At 42.8% G+C, this 19,101-nt stretch overlaps 1 protein-coding gene across 1 annotated transcript; it reads right to left on the bottom strand.

Moving 5' to 3' along the window:
- Window positions 1-17,543: 17,543 nt before the first annotated feature.
- On the bottom strand, window positions 17,544-18,701 carry LOC132387229 (N-acetyllactosaminide beta-1,3-N-acetylglucosaminyltransferase 3-like). The gene has a single exon (XM_059959586.1). The coding sequence runs from the start codon at window positions 18,699-18,701 to the stop codon at window positions 17,544-17,546; it is 1,158 nt and encodes a 385-aa protein (XP_059815569.1).
- Window positions 18,702-19,101: the final 400 nt, after the last annotated feature.

The raw sequence follows: 19,101 nt of genomic DNA, 5'->3' as shown, positions 1-19,101 counted from the left end.
TAAGAGCACCTGAGTGAGGCGGGGCTATGACGTCAGTCACAGGATGACGTGGCCTGTGCAGATTATACACAGAAGGACACGATGAGAGTAAGAGCTGGGGTTTGGAACTCTCCTATGTCCACAAAGTTGTTTTGATCATTTAACGGAAAAGTGCCCGCCACTTCGTATAATCCATACGAGTGTTTTTTTTCCCCAATATCCCGTGGGATCTCTCGAGTGTTGACCCTTGCCTAGGTATGTTGTGTGGCAGCCCCTGAAAGACATATTCCTGTGACAGGTCACCTTTGGTGATAATTCGTATGGGGATTCGAATCGACTCGACGGGCGTAATCTTTGGTGACTGTTATCTCTTTAAACCAACGTGGAACCTGTGGAACTCGACGCGAATCAACCTGTCTCTACATTCCACTCTGCATAACAAAATATCTCTCCAATCATCAGTTCATCCGTGGATTACTGAAATTTACTAATTTACCATTTGAACCTTAAGACTTTAATAACTGCTCTTAAGCTTGATCGTTATACATATATACACATAACACTGTTAACTTTGTTTATCTCGTTAAGTTACTATATTATGAGTAGATACTAATAAATATAACAGTTTGAACATTCAAACCTGACTGAGTGTATAACCTATTGCTACGGATTCTCTTTTCAACCCTTATAATTCGTAACAAAAAATTGGGGGCTCGTCCACGATGTGAACAAATGTAGCTTACTGAAAGATTAAATATCTATTTGATAGTATAAAGGGAAATACCCATTTCCTTTTGATTTACTTGTTTGTGGAGATCAGTAGAAATAGATGGTGGGGAATTTCTGGCAACACCAGACCCTGAGATATTATAGAATGCCGAAAAAGATGAATTGTCGGCCATTGCTTAGGAGCTAAAACTTACTGATGTAAAACGGTCCATGTAAAAGGTACAGATTCAGAGGATAATAGCTGAGCACTACATACACAAGGAGGAACTTGAGAGAGATGTGATAGAGAGGTTTCCTGAAAGTTAACTTGAGACCCTGTTACGAATGGAACAAATGAAGTTAGATGATTCGAATTAGAGGTTGAGGAAAGAGAAAGAGACAAACAAAGGCAGTTTGATATATATATAGAGAGGGTAGGTCTCGGGAGGCAAACGCCTGGCTCTAGGGAGGTGGTTATACCGTTTGTGGCCAGTCAGGAAGTTAAACGGGTCCCTCCAATTGATGGAGGCTGAGGTTGATAAGTCCTTTCAGCATCTTGAGAAGATGGCTAATGCTCTACAGTGGCCGGACGAATGCTGGACAGCCCATTTACAGAGTGTAATTAAGTGTAAGGCTTTGCAAGCTTACTCGGCCCTATCAATTGAAGATGAAGCTAATTATGTGACAGTGACACAGGCTTTGCTTAAAACCCATGAACTGGTTCCAGAAGCCTATAGACAAAGGTTTAGAAAGTTGAAGAAAACTGTGAATCAGACATGTGGAATTTGCTTATGAATGTCTGCATTTTTCCAGCGACGGTATACATATGAAAGTGTGAATGATAATTTTACAACTTGAAAGCGTTGGTTCTAATTGAAACATTTGGAAGGTGCGTCCTTAATGACATAAAGAGATATCTGGATGAGAACGACGCTGCCACTTTGCAAGAGTCTGCTAAGTTAGCGGTGAGTTTGCCTTAACACACAAATTTAAGTTTACCCCGAGTAAGACCTTACAAAAGAGCAGCATGGACGGTCAGGGTAAACCAAAAAATAAGTTTGGGTCTGGTGACAAAAGTAAGGGTGAAGGAAAGCAATTGAAGGAGAAATATTCTGGTCTTACTTGTCACTATTGTAGGAGAGCTGGTCATGTAATGGCTAACTGTTTGCTTCTGAAGAAAAAGAAGGAAAAGGAGGCAGTTCCAGATGCTTCCGTTCAACGTGTTGAAACACTCATGGGTTTCTGAACATTCTGAAGAAACACTATCGGGGGCTAAGAGGTCTGACCGAACTAAGAAGGGAATCAATCATTTTATGTCAAATATGTTTGTGTCAGTGAAAGAAGCGACAACCCCAGTACAGGTGAAAATTATTCGAGACACTGGGGCTTCTCAGTCACTTATGTTAGAAAGTGTTCTAAAATGAGACAGCCACTAGTGAGGTAAACCTGATTAAAGTAATCGGGATCGGCGTTGCTCTTGCACCCCTGCACAAAGTAATTCTGAAGTCAGTGTTAGTTAAAGGACTTGTTAAAATAAGACTACGACTCAGCTTACCAATGGATGGTGTTTCTTTGTAGTTAGGGAATGAACTAGCAGATGGTAAGGTTGTTCCTGCAATGCAGCTGACAGCTAAGCCAATCATTGCGGATTCAAAGATGAATTTTCACATTTACCCTCCTTCGCATTAACTCGAAGTTTGACTAAGAAGTCAGCCAATGCAGACAGATCTGTGCAGGATGACTCTGCTACCCCGATAGCCAAAATCGTGACTCAGGTTTTGATGACTTGGCAGGGACTTTTCTGCCTTCATTGTGCCACCAGGATCCAGGTATTAAATCTGACGATAAAGATTTGTCTCTGTCTAGGAAGGAGTTTATATCAGAACAGAAGAGAGACCCTGACATTGAAGCTCTAAAAAAAAAGGCTCTCTCAGATGATTATATTAGGAAGGTGCCAGTAGGATAGTATCTCCAGTAGGAGTGTTAATGAGAAAGTGGAGACCACCTGGTATTTCTGCAAGTGGTGAATGGACAATTATTCACCAAGTTGTTGTTCCCAATCTCTATAGGAATGATGTTTTAAATTTAGCCCGTAGCGGGCCCTTGGATGGCCATCTAGGTGTGCATAAAACTGTGAACAAAGTTTCGAAGCAATTCTTCTGGCCCAGTTTGCGGAAAGATGTCGCAACATTTTGCAGGACTTGTCACACTTGTCAGGATGTGGGTAAAACTAATCAGTCCCTTCCTCCCCCCCCCCCGCCCCATTGCAACCTTTTACGGTAATTGGTGAACCCTTTTCTAAGGTTATTGTGGATTGTGTTTGCCCATTCCCAAAGACTAAAGCTGGTCATCAATATTTGCTAACCATCATGTGTAGAGCATCCAGATTTCCCGAGTCAATACCTGTCAGAAATATAGAAACCAGAACTGTGTAGAATGATCTTATAAAGCTTATTTTTAAACTTTATTTAGTTTACCTGATGAGATTCAGTATGATCAATGAAGCAATTTTACGCCCGAATTTTTCCAGCAGGTAGTTTATGAACTGGGTGCTAAGCAGATTATGTCGTCCGTTTATCATCCAAAATCACAGGAGGCCTTGGAGAGATTCCATTCTACCCTCAGAACAATGATTAAGCCATACTGTGTTCAAAATGAAAAGGATTCGGATGAAGGAGTTCATTTACTTTTATTCATGGTGAGAGAATCAGTAACAGGATTCACTAGGTTTCAGTCCATTTGAACCTGTATTTGGTCATAGGGTTCGAGAATATTTGACCCTGTTAAAGGCAGAGTGTATTAATCAGGGCATGCGTATCAATTTGCAGGACTATGTTTTGAAATTCAAAGATAGATTACACAAAGCCTGTAACCTAGCGAAGGAAAACCTAAAAGTTTCTCAGAACAGGATGAAAACATTTTTGATAAACAAGCCAGGATGAGGTCATTCCAGAAGTGTGACAAAGTATTAATGTTTTTACCGACTGTAACGAACCCACTTCCGGCGAGATACCATGGCCTTTATGAAGTTTTGGCTAGGATCAATGATGTTAGTTATTTAGTCAAAATACAGGACCGACGGCAGCCAACACAGCTGTTAAACGTAAACATGGTAAAACCATTATTCGATAAACAATCCGCAGCTGTGACCAGAGTGCAATATAAAAATGAGTCTAACAACCCTGGGAACGAATTGATTGACCCATCTGAGGCTTATCATAATCCGAACATTGTTTCTGCTAAATTGACCAACTCGAGTATTTTGAATTCGATAGATGAGAAATTGGCCCATTTACAGCGCTGCAGTGGCTGGAGATGAAACAGTTAATTATAGAATTTTATGATTTATTTCTCGATGTCCCAGAGAGAACGGCAATAGGTGTCCATGATGTCGATGTCGGTCATGCTAAACCAATTAAACGACATCCTTATTGCATGACATGGAAAAATGTAAACTTGCTGAACAAGAAATTGGGTATATGTTGAAAAATTGTATTATTAGGCCTTCTAACTCATATTGGAGTTCGCCTTGTGTTATTGTACCTAAACCAGATGATGGTGTTAGGTTTTTGCACTGATTATTGCAACAAAAACAGAAGATTATCCTATCCCCAGAGAGGATGATTGCATAGAAAAGGTTGGAAAAGCTAAGTTTCTTACAAAAGTTGCTCTGTTAAAAGGGTACTGGTGTGTTCCATTAACGGATAGAAGTAGATAAATTTCGGCATTTGTAACACCTTCTGGGTAGTATGAATACAATGTTTTGCTATTTGGAATGAGAAATGCACCACGGACATTCCAGAGAATGATTCATTCTGTAATTCGAGGGATAAAACACACAGATGCCTATATTGATGAACAATTACAGGAAGTGACACATGGGAAAGACATATCACTGCGGTGGAAAAGTTGTTTGAAAGGCTCTCGAAGGCCAATCTTACAGTTGACAAAGTTTCATTCTGAAAGAATATGATATGATGACAACTCACATTAAAGGCCAAGATAATATAATTGCTGATTGTCCTTCCAGATGTTAAGCTCGCAATGTTTTTATGATAATATTTGTATACGCCTGCTATGTATTTTATTGGTCAGTAGTATGCTAAACATGATTACCATATATGTACTGTCTCTCATACTGTAATTTGCAGTTAAAAGTTTTCTCTTTTAGATCAAAATTTCCCTTTTTGGAGGGAAGTGTTACGATCCTGCGGTCGTTACTGAGACTGTTTCTTTCAGAGCGCTTGAGTGAGGCTGGACTATGACGTCAGTTACAAGAGGTCTGTGCAGATTAAGCAGAGAGAGGGGGGGGGGAGAGAGAGAGAGGGACTGTGGAAGCCGGTAGATTCAGCTTGTCGCAGCTGGGGTTTGTAACTCTCTCAAGCCCACAAGCGTGGGTTGATCATCGGCACGCAGTGCATAAACTAGAAGTGACTGTCTCTTCGTATAATCCATAAAATGGGATTCTTTGGGATATCCTGTGGGACGACTAATGTCTTGTCACTTGCCTATGTATGTTGTGTGGTAACCCCGCGAAGACGATATTCCTCTTACAGATTGCTTTTGGTGATAAGTCCTCTGGAGATTCGGAGCGACTCGACAGACATGATCTTTGGTGACTCGTTTAACCAGCGTGGAACCTGTGGAATTCAACATGAACTGACCACTGTCTACATTCCACTCTGAATTACAAAGTCTTTCTACAATCATCAGTTATTATGTGCATTACTGAACCTTATTAACTTGCTATTTGAATCTTAAGACTTTAATAACTATTATTAAGCTTGATAGTTACACGTATATACACATAACGCTGTTAACTTTTGATTATCTAGTTAAGTAACTATTATATGAGCAGGTACTAATAAACATAGTAGTTTTAATTTTGAAATCTGTCTCAGTGTATGATCTCTTGCTGCTGATTCGCTTCTAAACCTTTACAATTCGTAACAGTAACTATGTTGTTCTGTGCAGCACCGAGAGAGTTTTGGAGTAGGATTGTCAGGGAAGCTCAAGTTTGACATTTGGAATCATCCAAAGTTCCACATTGCAGCAGGCGGTTTTCTGATGAACTCTGAGAAATTGCCGACACGGCTTACGTCACTGCACAGCCGGAAACATCCCGCTCCTCAAGGGCATGGCTGGTGGGAGAGCTTGTTCCGGTAATGGAAGACATCGCCTCCTATATTACACCCGTCAGTGCAGAAGACACAGATGATTGTAGGAAAATGGACAGAAGATGGTGAAGAGATTGATATTAAGATGTGAACACATCACCTGGACATATTAGGTTCATGGAACAGCAGAGCACAGGACCAAGTCCTGTGGCTCACTTTTCCTGCGCTGAACAAGATACCGAATGAGACTAAACTCTGATGGCTGTACATGACCCATCTCCCTTCATTCTCTGGATGCTCATGTGCTTTGACTGAATATTTACCGTTATGAGAAGCTAGAGGTTATATCCCAGTAGAGACAAACCATTGTCATCATCTCCCTTGTTGAAGTAAAAATTTGAGAAGGCAAGAGGAAAAACTGATGGATTAAAAAGGTGGTGGTTCACTTAAAACCATGCCCAGAAAGGAGCAGGAAGGCTGGTGAGTTATTCATAACTGGAATCAACTGGGTGATTAAAGTGAGTGCAGATGTAGAGGTAGGGATGACAGCAAAACCAGCAAACTCTACACATATAGACTTAGTCACGACACTGCAACAGGATCAGGACTTAGAAAAGGTACAAACAGGAGAGGATTCTGAAGATTATGGGAAATATCGATGGATACAGGCAAGGATTTGGATTATCCTTGATAGTGGTAAATTGTAGGTGCGGAATTGTGAAAGAAACCAAATGATGCTTTGACACCATAACATTTGTGGGCATCAAGGAGCAGATAGATCATAGAAACAGTTGCGGAATCTGTGTTGGTGGCCAAATCTGCGAGGATATGAACATTATTGCAAGAATTGTTTGATTTGTGCCCAGTGAGAAACCAGATAAATCGGCTAAGAAAGCCGTTTCAGGATACGCTCCATAGAGGGACCATGTGTAAATTTACTGGTTAATTTTGTTCGATCTTCACCTCCACCCTCTGGAGGACTGAACTATGTCTTCGAGATAGTGGATGCGTTCACTAAATGGGGAGAGACTTTCCCATCTAGATAATGAAAACCGCTGACGTAAAGAGACAGGATTTTGTTGGACAGAGTTTCTACCCGTTGGGGATTGCAAAGCGCTCTAGAATCAGTCATGGTCCCTCTACATCCATATGTGAGACTGTCTGGGGTAAAACTCAAGTTGGTATCTCTTATCGACCACAATAGAGTGCATTTGCTGAACGGATGAACAGAACTTTAAAGACAATGTTATCTAAAATGACATAGTTAGAATCCCTCTTTGGGCTAGATTTGTTACACACCGTGTATGATGTTATTGGAAAGGACAAATGCAAGCAGCGATTAATTGGCTCTATTAAGGAGGCTCATTATGATACCGTCCATAATAAGGGATGGAAGGAACAGCAAAGCTAAGCTTGTTTCCAGGGGTGAACAAAACAGCTGTTGTCGGAAATTGGACAGATGGTTAGGAACTCAATGCATCAGCCAAGGCTCTTTAGAGCATCGCGACTTGCAGGGACATATGATGTCGCTGACAAAGCAAGTCCATCAGTATATCAAATCCAGACCCCCTCCAAACAAGTAGGAGTGATACCATATTAACCAACTCAAACCCCTTAGAGATAGTCAATGTCCTGTAGTAAGTAGCTGAGTTCCAGAAAACATATTGTCAATGGGAGGCCTGGACCGAGATGAGATGATGCTCTTGGATTTACGTTTCAGGCCATCGACGGTGATGTGGATGAAGGAGTTGGGTAACCACTACCAGATTACCCCCGGAGGGTGAGGATAATTCACATCTTTACACTCGCCCGAGCGAAGGCGGAGACTAAAAGAGAGAAACAGATGGGAGAACGTGTTTGTTCCGTCGTCTTCCGGAAATAACGTGGGGGATACATGATCTGATATGAATGGATTTTAACATGGCGTTAAGATTAGCCATGGTAGGACCGTTCATAACGTCAGAAGGTTTGGTATCCAGGGAAAGTTCGCTTGCGGATTCAGGACTGACGCCCACAGAAGGCAGAAGATAGTTGTGGATGAAGCGTTTTCTCCCTGGCCTTTGGTGACAGGTGTCCTGCAGAGATTTATTCTGAACCCAGGGCTATTTGTCTTTTTATCAATGACTTGGATGAGGAGGTGGAAGGATGGCTTATTGTGTTTTCGATGACGTGGAGGTTGGTGAAATTATGGACAGTATAGAAGATTCTCACAGATTAGAACAGGACAGTGACAGGACACAGGACAGCGCTGAGAAGTTACAGAGGGAGTTCAACCCGGAAAATTACGGAGAGATTCATTTTGGAAGGGTGAATTTGAAGGCAGAGGTGATACTTTCTCGAGTCAACCGAGGGCCGCATATTGGTACGAGTTCCACAATGGAAACTGAGTGTCGGGACGTTCTTCAATAAGCCGAGGGCCGTTCATCGGTACGCGAACCACAATCGGCACGGAGCGGTGCACGGCAGGAGCAGAAAGAAGTGTGATTGACAGGTCAGCTTCACCACATCCGCTGTTCTGCACATACTTACAGTGACGCTCGGAAGGCAATATACCTGACAGTAAATCAGGAGAAAGAAAATACAACTTGCTGGCAAATATAAAACAGCCTGGGAATCTACGGATTTTGATCACAGGTCTCTGGAATATCGCTTTGGATCTTTTACAGTGTTTGCAGAAATACTTGCAGTGTATTTCATTGTAACATATGTCAGCTGTCACTGTGGTTTGCATCACTCAAACCGCCCGGAATTACTGAAACGAACGAACGAAAAGAAAGAGCGAATGTTCCCATTTAACAAAGAATTGTTCTCCATTACACCTGTCAGAACAAACTCCTTTCCTTTATTTCAGAAGCGAATATACTCCGTCAACTGTTACAAAATAAATCGACTTCAACATGAATGCCTAATTTAAAAGCAACACAGATTTAAAGAAATACCCTATCTAAATAGTTTAAATTGTTTTAAAGTAAATAGATTGCAATATCCCTTGAGGAGTCAAGTAAATGACACGGGAACAGTGAATAAAAATAGTTTAACGTAAGTGTTTGTGCATTTGGTTGTCAATAATGGCCCTGACGTGATCGCCACGCTAATTGTCTTAGTGGAATTGCTCTCACCTCAATAAAAATCTGCTAAACCGATCACCAGTCCATCTGAGCAGCTGAAACACTCCGTACAACTGAACGCTGCTTCTGACGGAATATGGGATATTCGACGATTTACTACATCGCGGCTATTTTCTATCCCACACTTGTGGCGGTTGGTGTCCCCGGTAAGATGCCGGAGCTTGTCACTTTATGTATGGTGCCGTCGTTACTCTGCTGTGGTATCCGCACTGTTACTAAGCACAGATGCCACCATCGGCTGAAACGTGTTCCTGAATGGTGGATTTAAGCTTCTCATTGTTTTATTTTTATTTTCGTACTTTGATGGAAGTGACTTTTCTTTTGTTAGTTAGGTTCGTGCCGATATTGACATTGTTTCATAATTTCACCTCGCTAAGCTTTCTGAAGACATGCCGGTCTCTGCTTTTCTAGGGCCGAGTCTCTATCAGTGCAGACACTTCTAACATATGACAATGTTGCAGCTGGTTTAAATGACGGTCCAGTCTATTTTCGACAAGTAGATGTGTTCTTACATAAGTCAGTAAATGATAAATTGTGTTTTGTATCTTTTCATTCCTCTTTCTCACCGCTGCAAACAATCCCTTCAAGTGTTTCTCCCCTAATAATGGGAATGATGTTGTTTCCCATCTTCCATTCACCGGTCCGTGAGTCGTTGAATGCGGATGCCTCGCTTTAAACTGTGGGAAGGTCGCCAATCCACTGACACTCACATCCGTCATTGTCCTCCAGCCGGAGTGCAGCGACCGAGACCGCACACACTGGATTCCCGCTTCCCACTTCCAAACAGACCATACCCTGATAGTATCGGTAAAATGGGGACATTCAGGGAACTGACCATATTTCTACTATGTTTCCAAATTTCATGCAGTTAATTTAACGGCGATTGTGATCCTTTCTCGGGGAAAATGCGGACTCTCCAAATGCATCACCCGTTACCTGGTTGGAATGGCAACAGCGGATCTGATGGTGGTTATCGTTGCTGCTTTAGTGGAACAGACCAACAATATCTACATTTATTCTAGATTCCTGCTCATCACTCCTGTATGCGCTCTGACACTTGTATTTAAGGTTGTAACGACGGACTGTTCTGTTTGGTTCACGGTCAGTTTTACCTTCGATCGCTTCATCGCAATATGTTGCCGAAAGCTGCGGGAGCGATATTGCACAGAGAGAACAGCAACGGTTGTTATCGTGACCGTGGTTATAGTGAGCTGCGGGAAATGTGTCCCGTTATACTTTGCCCTTGAACCTTACGTCATCATTGACAACACGCCGTGGCGGTGCATCCGCACACATGAATACGTTACTTCACCCGTGTGGAGAGGGTACACATTACTGCAGAGCATTTTAACACCATTGCTACCAATCGGCTTAATCCTGGTGTTTAACGGGTTAACCGTAAGACATATCGTTGTGGCAAATAGAGTCCGCAGAAGGCTTCGGCACAGCAGTGACATTCAGAAAGATACCGAGGTAGAAAAACGCAGAAAATCGATGATTTTGTTGTTTTCTATATCAGCTAATTTTATATTATTTTGGATGCCCTATGTAGCCCATTCCCTGAAATGGCAAACTCAAAACTATTTTTACCAGGACAGATATTTGAGTTCCCCGGTATACATCCTACAACAATTTGGGTTCATGTTACAATTTCTCAGCATGTGCACCAATACTTGTATCTATACACTGACACAGAGGAAATTCAGAGAGGAGCTGAGAAATGGAATGAAGTATGTGTTTACATTAAATGGCCATCTGTGTAGATAACGCCCGTGTCTAATGAAAATTCAGCGGAGTTTTCAAATAAAGTCGTTTTACAATGAACAGATTTGGCAAATATGTCATAAATTCAAATAATCATATACCTGTTCAACCGGAAATTGCAAAGTTGGCGGAAGATTGTTTGCTTCCTACACTTCAGGTAGGTAGCAATATAAACGTTCAATGCGCCAGGCGTGATTGTCACTTTGGTTGAAGTATGTTCCAAACTATCACAGACACTCGACTGACGCAAGGACAGAGATGGCTTCAGGAATTTCTGGGTTTTACTTTCTTCAAAATGGACAGGGTCGGGTAACAGAGTGTAAAGTGAGTGCGATGGGAAACCAGGGATAGTATCGCAGCTGCAGAAAGGGAGGACAACGTGGAGCGTTCGTTTTTAAATAGACTGGGAGACGAACACTGTTTCTGTTCTTCCTTTTGAAATGGGCGCGATCTCCCCATTTGGAGTATCCTGTACAGCCGCCCACAAGATTAACAAAAAAAACGCAACGGCAACAGTGAGAAACCGACCGGGAAGCGGAAACTGGAAATGAGCCGTTATTGGCACAGCAACTGCAACTTCCCTAATAGTCTTTGGCACATACCCAAGGTAAAATTTTTAGGAATGGCATAAATTCTCAGTTGTGTTCAGGAAGGATTCATGTCACTATAAGAAGAAAGGCTGACTGGCGAACATTCCATACCAGATCTAATATTAGAAAAGGAAACGGGTCAGGTGACAGATCTTTCCGCGGGTCCGCATTTCAGAACAACAGGGAGAATTCACCGACATTTACCTTGCACAGAGTTAGGACCAGGGAGCATGGGATCTATTTAATTGGGGGACAGCGATGTGTGGTGACTCCTGGCAGGAGCTCAGGAACGTACATTGGGAAATGATGCACTCGGGGTATTGCGCAACACATATGTGAGGATTGTTTAGGGAGCACTGACACGGGGTTCAGTAAGGCTTGTCTCAGTGACGCAGGGAAAGGACGATAGCGTAAAGTAACCCTGGGAGACAAGAAAGTTGGAACAACACGTCAAGAGGAAGAAAGAACGATACTTACAGAAAAGGAAGAAAGGATCAGGTAAGGATACAGCAAGTCACAATGTAGACAGGAAGGAATTTAACAATGGACTTAAAAGACTTCCAGGGGGATTTGAGAAATCCTTGAAAAGTTGCACTGTGAAGAACAGGAGGAGGCTGGAGAGAGAGTGGGTAGATCAGAGGTAAAAGAGGAATACTTGTATCTGGAGTCCAAAGAGGAGGGGAAGCTCCTCACTGAATACATTGATCAATGTGAACACAGCGTCAAAAGGCAGATATGCTAGAACATGCCGAAACTAAGAAAGGATGCGCTGGAAATTTAGGAAAACATTATGATAGATGATTCCCCGATGCCGGAAGGGATATAGTCCAGGTAATTCTGGAAGGCGATCTCGGATATTGCTGCGCTTTTGGACAGGATATTTGTGTCTTCGCTGGCCACGGAAGTAGACCTAGTTGATTGGAGTGTGGAAAATGTTGTTCATTTGTTGACGAAAGATAATAGGGATAGTTTTTGGAATTATAGACCAGGGAGTCTTACATCGGTTGTGTGTAAACTACTGGAGGGGATTATTGAAGGAGGAACTTATGAGTATTTGGAGAGATGTAGTCTGGCTGCGGAGAGAAAACATGGCATGTTGTCCTTTATGAGTCAGATTGAATTATTTGAAAATGAAAATAAAACTGACAGATGAATCCGAACAGTCGATGTGGCTGCATTAATTATGGTCAGGAGTTTGATCAGTTCCCTATAGTAGACTCAATCAGAAAGTCAGGAGGCATGGGACCGAGGGAAACCTGGCTACGTTGATTCAGTATTGGCTTCCTAACAGAAGGCAGATGATGTAGTAGATAGAGTGAATTCTGGCTGGAAGATAGAGCGCAGCTGTGTTCCTCATGCAGAGTCGAAATTCTGCTGCAGTTTACAACTCTATTGCGAGTCCGCAGTTACAGTGCTCCAATAAATAGGGCTGAGGAAATAATCGATTTAATCTGATCACACAGCAGCACCTGGATAATTAATGGAATTAAGGGGGACGACGTCAGCAAATCGCTGAGTGATTGACTGCGCCAGCGGGTTTTCTAAACTGACCTGTCACTTACATATTACAGGGCAAATGCTACAATGACTTCAAAGCATCTTTTCCAATGGAGCCCTACAACGAGAAACCAGAATTTCAAAGTGTTCAGCAGCAGCTACTGGTGCTCACTACAAGAACCAGCCGTCCAGAATGGCAATCCGAATTCCCAATTCAAGTACACACCAATTTATCCAAATGCCAATTTACCTCTGAATCGTGGTTTTATCGTATCGGGTGTAGATACGCTCATATTTCGATCCTTTTAACCCTGAATCCACATGGCCGGTGTGGAATCCGTGTCTCCCTCTGAAATCAATAATAAATGAAACATACAAAACTACGCAAACTAAAAACGCAGCGAAGGCAAAGCAATAATCAGGCTCACAGTTGTCTTCCTTCAAGACCATCGCAGGCAATTGGAGAATACAGAATAACCATCCAAATTACTTCAGTGTTGTAAGGACAGAGGGATCGAACAGTATGAACGACTTTCTAGATCGGTCGGTGCTGTGTGACGCTGAAGCTCTAACCCAGATACACAGTCAGACTGCCATAGGAAACTACAGCACAGAAACAGGGTCTCCAGCCCGTCAGGTCAGTGAGGAATTATTTAAATTGCCTACTGCCATCGACCTCACCCGGACCGTGGCCATCCATATCCCTCTCATCCATGTACCTCTCCAAACATCTCTTAAAGATTGGCATCGGAATCTCAATTACCATTTGTGTTGGCAGCTCTGTCTACACTCTGACCACCCTCAGGCAGAAGAATTTCCCCCTCATGTTTCCCTTAAACATTTCACATTTCGCTCTTCACCCATGATCGTCAGTTGTATTCTCGCCCGATATCAGTGGAGAAAGCCCGCTTGCATTTACACTCTCTATACGCCTCATAATGTTGTATATCTCTATCAAATCTCCCCTCAGTCTTCTGCCCGCTCGGGAATAAACTGCTAACATGTGTAATATTTCCTTTTAATTAAAAACATTCAGTCCGTCCCGGCATTTGCCGTGTAATTTTTTCCGCATTATTTTAATCATATTTTAATCTTTCTTGCACACACTATTCCAAATTAGGCCCCAATAAAGCCTTAAACAGCAGCAAAATATCGTCCCAACTCCTGTACTCAGTACTTTGGTCTATGACGGCCAATGTGCGAAAAGTTTCTTTTACGACCTTGTGTAACAGTGCCGCAACTTTCGTTGAATTATGGACCTGCATTCACAGATTCGTTTGTTCTATCGTACTCCTCAGTGCCCTATTTCTCATTGTGTCAGACCCACCCTGGCTGGTCCGCCCAAAGGGCAACATCTAACACTTGTCTGATCTAAATCCCATCTGCCATTTTTCAGGCCATTTTTCCATTGGTCCAGATCCCGCCTCATGCTCCGGTAGTCTTCCTCGCTGTCAACTACATCCGTAATGTTGGTGTCATCGGCAAATTTGCTGATCTAATTAACGACATTATTATCGAGATCGTGGATATAGATTACAAGTAACAACGGGCACAGCAACGATTCCTGCGGATCTCCTCTCTCCATTAGCCTCCAATCAGAGAGACAACCATCCATTACCACACTCTAGTTTCCCCAACATAGCCAATGGCTAATCCAATTTACTACTTCATCGTGAAAGCCAAGCGACTGAACCGTCCCGACCATCCTTCCGTGTAAATCTTGCAAATTCCTTGCTGAAGTCCCTGCAGACGCATCCACTGCCTTGCTGTCAACACCATTCCTGGTTACTACGTCCTAAAGCTCTGTGAGATTGGTTAGACATGACCTACTACGCACTGGCCCATACTGACTATCGTTAATGTTCCTGTTTGTCCAGATACTTCCCTTCATACCCCATGACCAGCATAGTCTCAACACCGAGGACAATTCATCATTACATAATACTTGGCAAGTCCCTTCCAAGCAAAGCTATCGCGATCATCCAGCGGTCGGTACTAATATATATATGGTCTATTGTTTTTTTTTTATTCTCCTGCACTTTATTATCCAACGCATTGAGAGTAGTCTGGAAAAGCAAGGTGTAATTAATTAATAATTAATTTAAATAATTTTAAATAATTAATCGACTTACTTAACTATAGCAAGATACGGTACTCTCGATCAAACAAAACACTACTTAACAGTATCCACGTAATCTCGTAATATAAAACCAGATAAACCAAACAGATTAGCAGAGTTTATGCATATGTAAGCGTGTAAATATAAAACCTCAAACATCTTCAGCTTAGGTGGTAAATGATACAGTCTTACGATGGTATAGGAATGACGTCAGTTCATTTCGCGATATTAAGAGTAGAATTGAGGAGAGAGAGAGAGAGAGGTGATTTGTTTTCCAAGTAAGCTGATGTCGTTGATCGTTCAGTTGCATTCCGAAGTCCTGTTAAAGTTTTGTGATCACACAAAAGAGTACCGCCTTCACGCAGTAAAGTTATCAAAGGTTAAACGCACCGATAACATTCCACCGGCCACCCCTTCCCGACACTGCGATCAAAACCCACCCTTTCCTGGGCACTGAACGTTCATCCAGTGTCTATTTCCTCTGTATTTCTGTTCGTGTCTTCCGTGTGTCTGTGAGAAAAGTGTGAAAAGCAGGCTGACCTTGAATATATCCCAAACATGCTGAACGCCAGCTGCCCATTATATAGCCCCGCCCTTACGTAACCATGGCGACTCACGAGCTGCTCCGTGCTCTCTCTCTCTCTGAATCGATGTACACCAACTCTCTCTCTTTTTAAAGGCACAGTCCATATTGAATACACCTCAGCATCTCGTCACAGCTTTTACAGACAGCGAGGGGTGTCAGCACACTTCTCCACTGATGTGGAAATGCAATTTACTTGTAGTACCAAACTGGCATTTCTGTCTGTAACAAAATGAAACCCGTCTTGTGTCGGAGTGTTTTGCTAATAATGTTCGTGCAACATTATGCTGAGTGATCCTGAGTACCTGACTGCAGACCGCAGTCCCTACACTATGATGGCAGAATATGGCATTAAAGGCAAAACTTTTGGCAGTGCGGAGGATCAGAGGGATCTGGTTCCGAGTCCACAGAACACACAAAGCTGCTACACAGGTTGACTCTGTGGTTAAGTTGGCATATAGTGCATTAGCCTTCACCAATTGTGGGATTGAGTATAAGAGCTGAGTGGCAATGTTGCATCTATATAGGACCCTGGTCCGATCCCACTTGGAGTACTGTGCTCAGTTATAGTTGCCTCACTACAGGAAGGACATGGAAACCGTAGAAGGGGTGCAGAGGAGATTTACAAGGATGTTGTCTGAATTGGGGAGCATGCCTTATGAGAATAGTTTGAGTGAACTCGGCCTTTTCTCCTTGGAGCGATGGAGGATGAGAGGTCGCCTGATAGAGGTGTACAAGATAATGAGAGGCATTGATCGTGTGGACAGTCAGAGGTTTTCCGCTGGGCTGAAATGGCTAGAATGAGAGGGCATAGTTCAAGGTGCTTGGAAGTAATACAGAGGAGATTTCAGGGGTAATTTTTTTTTAACACAGAGAGATGTGAGTGCGTGGAATGAGCTGCCGGCGGCGGTGGTGGAGGCGGAAAAGATAGGGTCTTTTAAGAGACTCCTGGATGGTCACATGCTTTGAAAAAGAGGGCTGTGGGTAAAGCCTAGGTAGTTCTAAGGTAGGGACATGTTCGGCACAGCTCTGAGGGCCGAGAGGCCCATATTGTACTGCAGGTTTTCTATGCTTCTACTCAGACGACGGCCACTGGGTTTTTCCCACCTTCCTTTAATTTGCTATTACTAATCAATCCCAAATGACGATTGGCCACTAGTTGATTGGTCACCGATTGCTCTATTGCCCCTCGGACAGTGAGCCTTATTGAAGTTCCCTCCTCTCCAGATTTCCGATGTCCAGGTTGGCCACTAGTGAAAGCTACCGGACTTACCTCTCAGTGATGACCGTGTCAATACCAGCAACATGACACTGGCAACCGAGTACATTGTCTTAGACATGACACCTGCCAAATCTAATGCCACTCCCCTTCGCACTACATATGGACTGCCGTCTATGTATGCATATTGATCTGTTGTCCCCACATGTTCATTGATCTCTTTCCTTCTCTGCAATGTAAATACTCCAGTTCAAGCCATCTCCTGCGTGTGTGCTTTTATTTGATATGTAGTTACACAGACACAGTGCAGGCTGACATTTGAGTACAGAAGTGATGACCATAAGTTTCTCCATTCCTCCAACCCTGAGACAATTTCAGATCTGGATTCTTTGTTGTTCTCACAGTTCCAGTCCAAGAAATGCATTTGTCTCTTTCACATTTTGCAAGGGGCATGTAAGAAACGGCAAGAAAAAAATACGCAGATATAACTGTTACTAAAAATTTTATTTGTGCCTTATTATACAAGTGCCCCAAGTGAACATGTTGTACCTATCTGCACGCAATGCAACAAGGACTGCCCACTTGGAATAACTTTACAATTGACTTAAATTGTTGTGCTCCTGTCAATATTGGAAGTCATTATGGGTGCAGTAATAATTAGGCTGAGTGATGACACCTGATAGCTTTTCAAACATTTGTAGAATGTAGAAAGGCGCCGACCCTATGAGTTAATATATCCAATATAATTTAGGAATTAACCTTCGTACATTGCATAAACAACTGATTAACACATGTGCACAAACTGCATTCCATTCCAACAGTTGCTACATTCTCATGACTCATGTGGTCCTTTCCGTGGATGCAGACTTCTGGGGAGCACGAGCACACTTCAGATTGGCATCATGCACCGCATCCCACATCAGTAGCAGTTCGAAAGGCCGAAAACGGTGCACTAGCAGCAACTCACGGTAATAGCAAGGATTGAAAGATTCACCTTGGGTTGAAGGAACACTGATTCCAGCTGTCCTGAATCCGCTATGGGAGCGTGGGGCTAGTCCAGCCTTGGCCAGACACATCCCCAAAAATACGTCATCAATGGGGAATAGTTCAAGGTCTTGGGCTATGTGGTAAATGATATGAGCTGTATACACAGACATAAGTATCCTCCCTCCACCAGCGTATGGTGGGTACGACTTGATGGTGGTCACTATTTCTGGCACATAATACTTGCTCCACTTCTCGCGAATAGGCCCAACCCCATAAATGAGATGGCCCACAAACAGGTGTTGGAGAACCTTCATGCCTAGCAAGTAATCAACCATGTTATCGGTGTTGACAAAGGCATCATCATCTCCATTGAAGATGAATTTAGCACTGGGGCAATATTCACTGACCCACTGCAGCAACTTGTATTGTTTGAGGGTGAGGTTGAAAAAGGTATCCAAGAAATCCCATTGTAGAACATCTCTGTGTTCTCTGTTTTCCATGGCTAACAGCTGATTCAATTTCCTGTTTTCTTTTTGGTCAGGAGAAACACCAGAGATAAATACTCTCTTAATTAGGACCCCATTGAATTCGCGTTCTTTGCCCCAGGACTTCCTTACCACTTCCCGCCGATCCTGGTTGAAAGGGTCAGATTTGATCACCAGGAGCAGGAAGACATTGTGAGATCCTTCTCGACCACCACATTTGTCTGGGACATTTTCAATCATGTCAAATTCGCGACAGTGTTTATACAACAAGAAGTTTTTAATGTGCTCGTTCTCTTGATGAAATGAAGACAGGTGCAGCAATGTCGTGTTCGCGTGGCACTTTGGCTTGAGCACTGATCTAGTTGCATCAGCTGTAACAACCTTGGGCAGATCTTTGCGATGAACAGTTTCTGCAACATCACCAGTCTCTCGAAGTCGGACATTATCCCAGAACATGAAGAACAATCCCAGAGTAATCAGAACACCCAGCACTACTTTCTCATGGAATCGCCGATGTCTTCTCATATTTCACCTGAAATAGAGAAGAAGTATGGATTAATTCAACGAAAACTTTACATTTACATGATGCTTGAGAACAATGAGAAGTTTAAGCTGTAATGAGGTTCACTAATGCTTTGTAATATTGACCCCCAAAAAGGTGGTGAGGTAAGGGATAGACAGGGCCCTACACGCTGCTGTAAGTTTAGTTGACCTGAAGCATTCCATCCCAGCAGAAAAACAAATCTACCTATAGGATACCATCTCTGTCATTACACTGAAAATCGCATAGTTTCTTTCTGAGCATTAAAGATATATGATTCCAAAGGCTGTATTCCACCTCGCTTCACAGCTCTCATCACTCCTCTCGGGGCATAAACTGAGCTGGGCCAGACATAGAGCAATATAGCACAATGCAGGGATTTTG

This window comes from Hypanus sabinus, unplaced genomic scaffold (assembly GCF_030144855.1).
Source record: "Hypanus sabinus isolate sHypSab1 unplaced genomic scaffold, sHypSab1.hap1 scaffold_1643, whole genome shotgun sequence".
Taxonomy (NCBI): Eukaryota; Metazoa; Chordata; class Chondrichthyes; order Myliobatiformes; family Dasyatidae; genus Hypanus; species Hypanus sabinus.
Note: the sequence above shows the minus strand (reverse complement) of the source record. Positions and strands in the feature narration are given on the sequence as shown.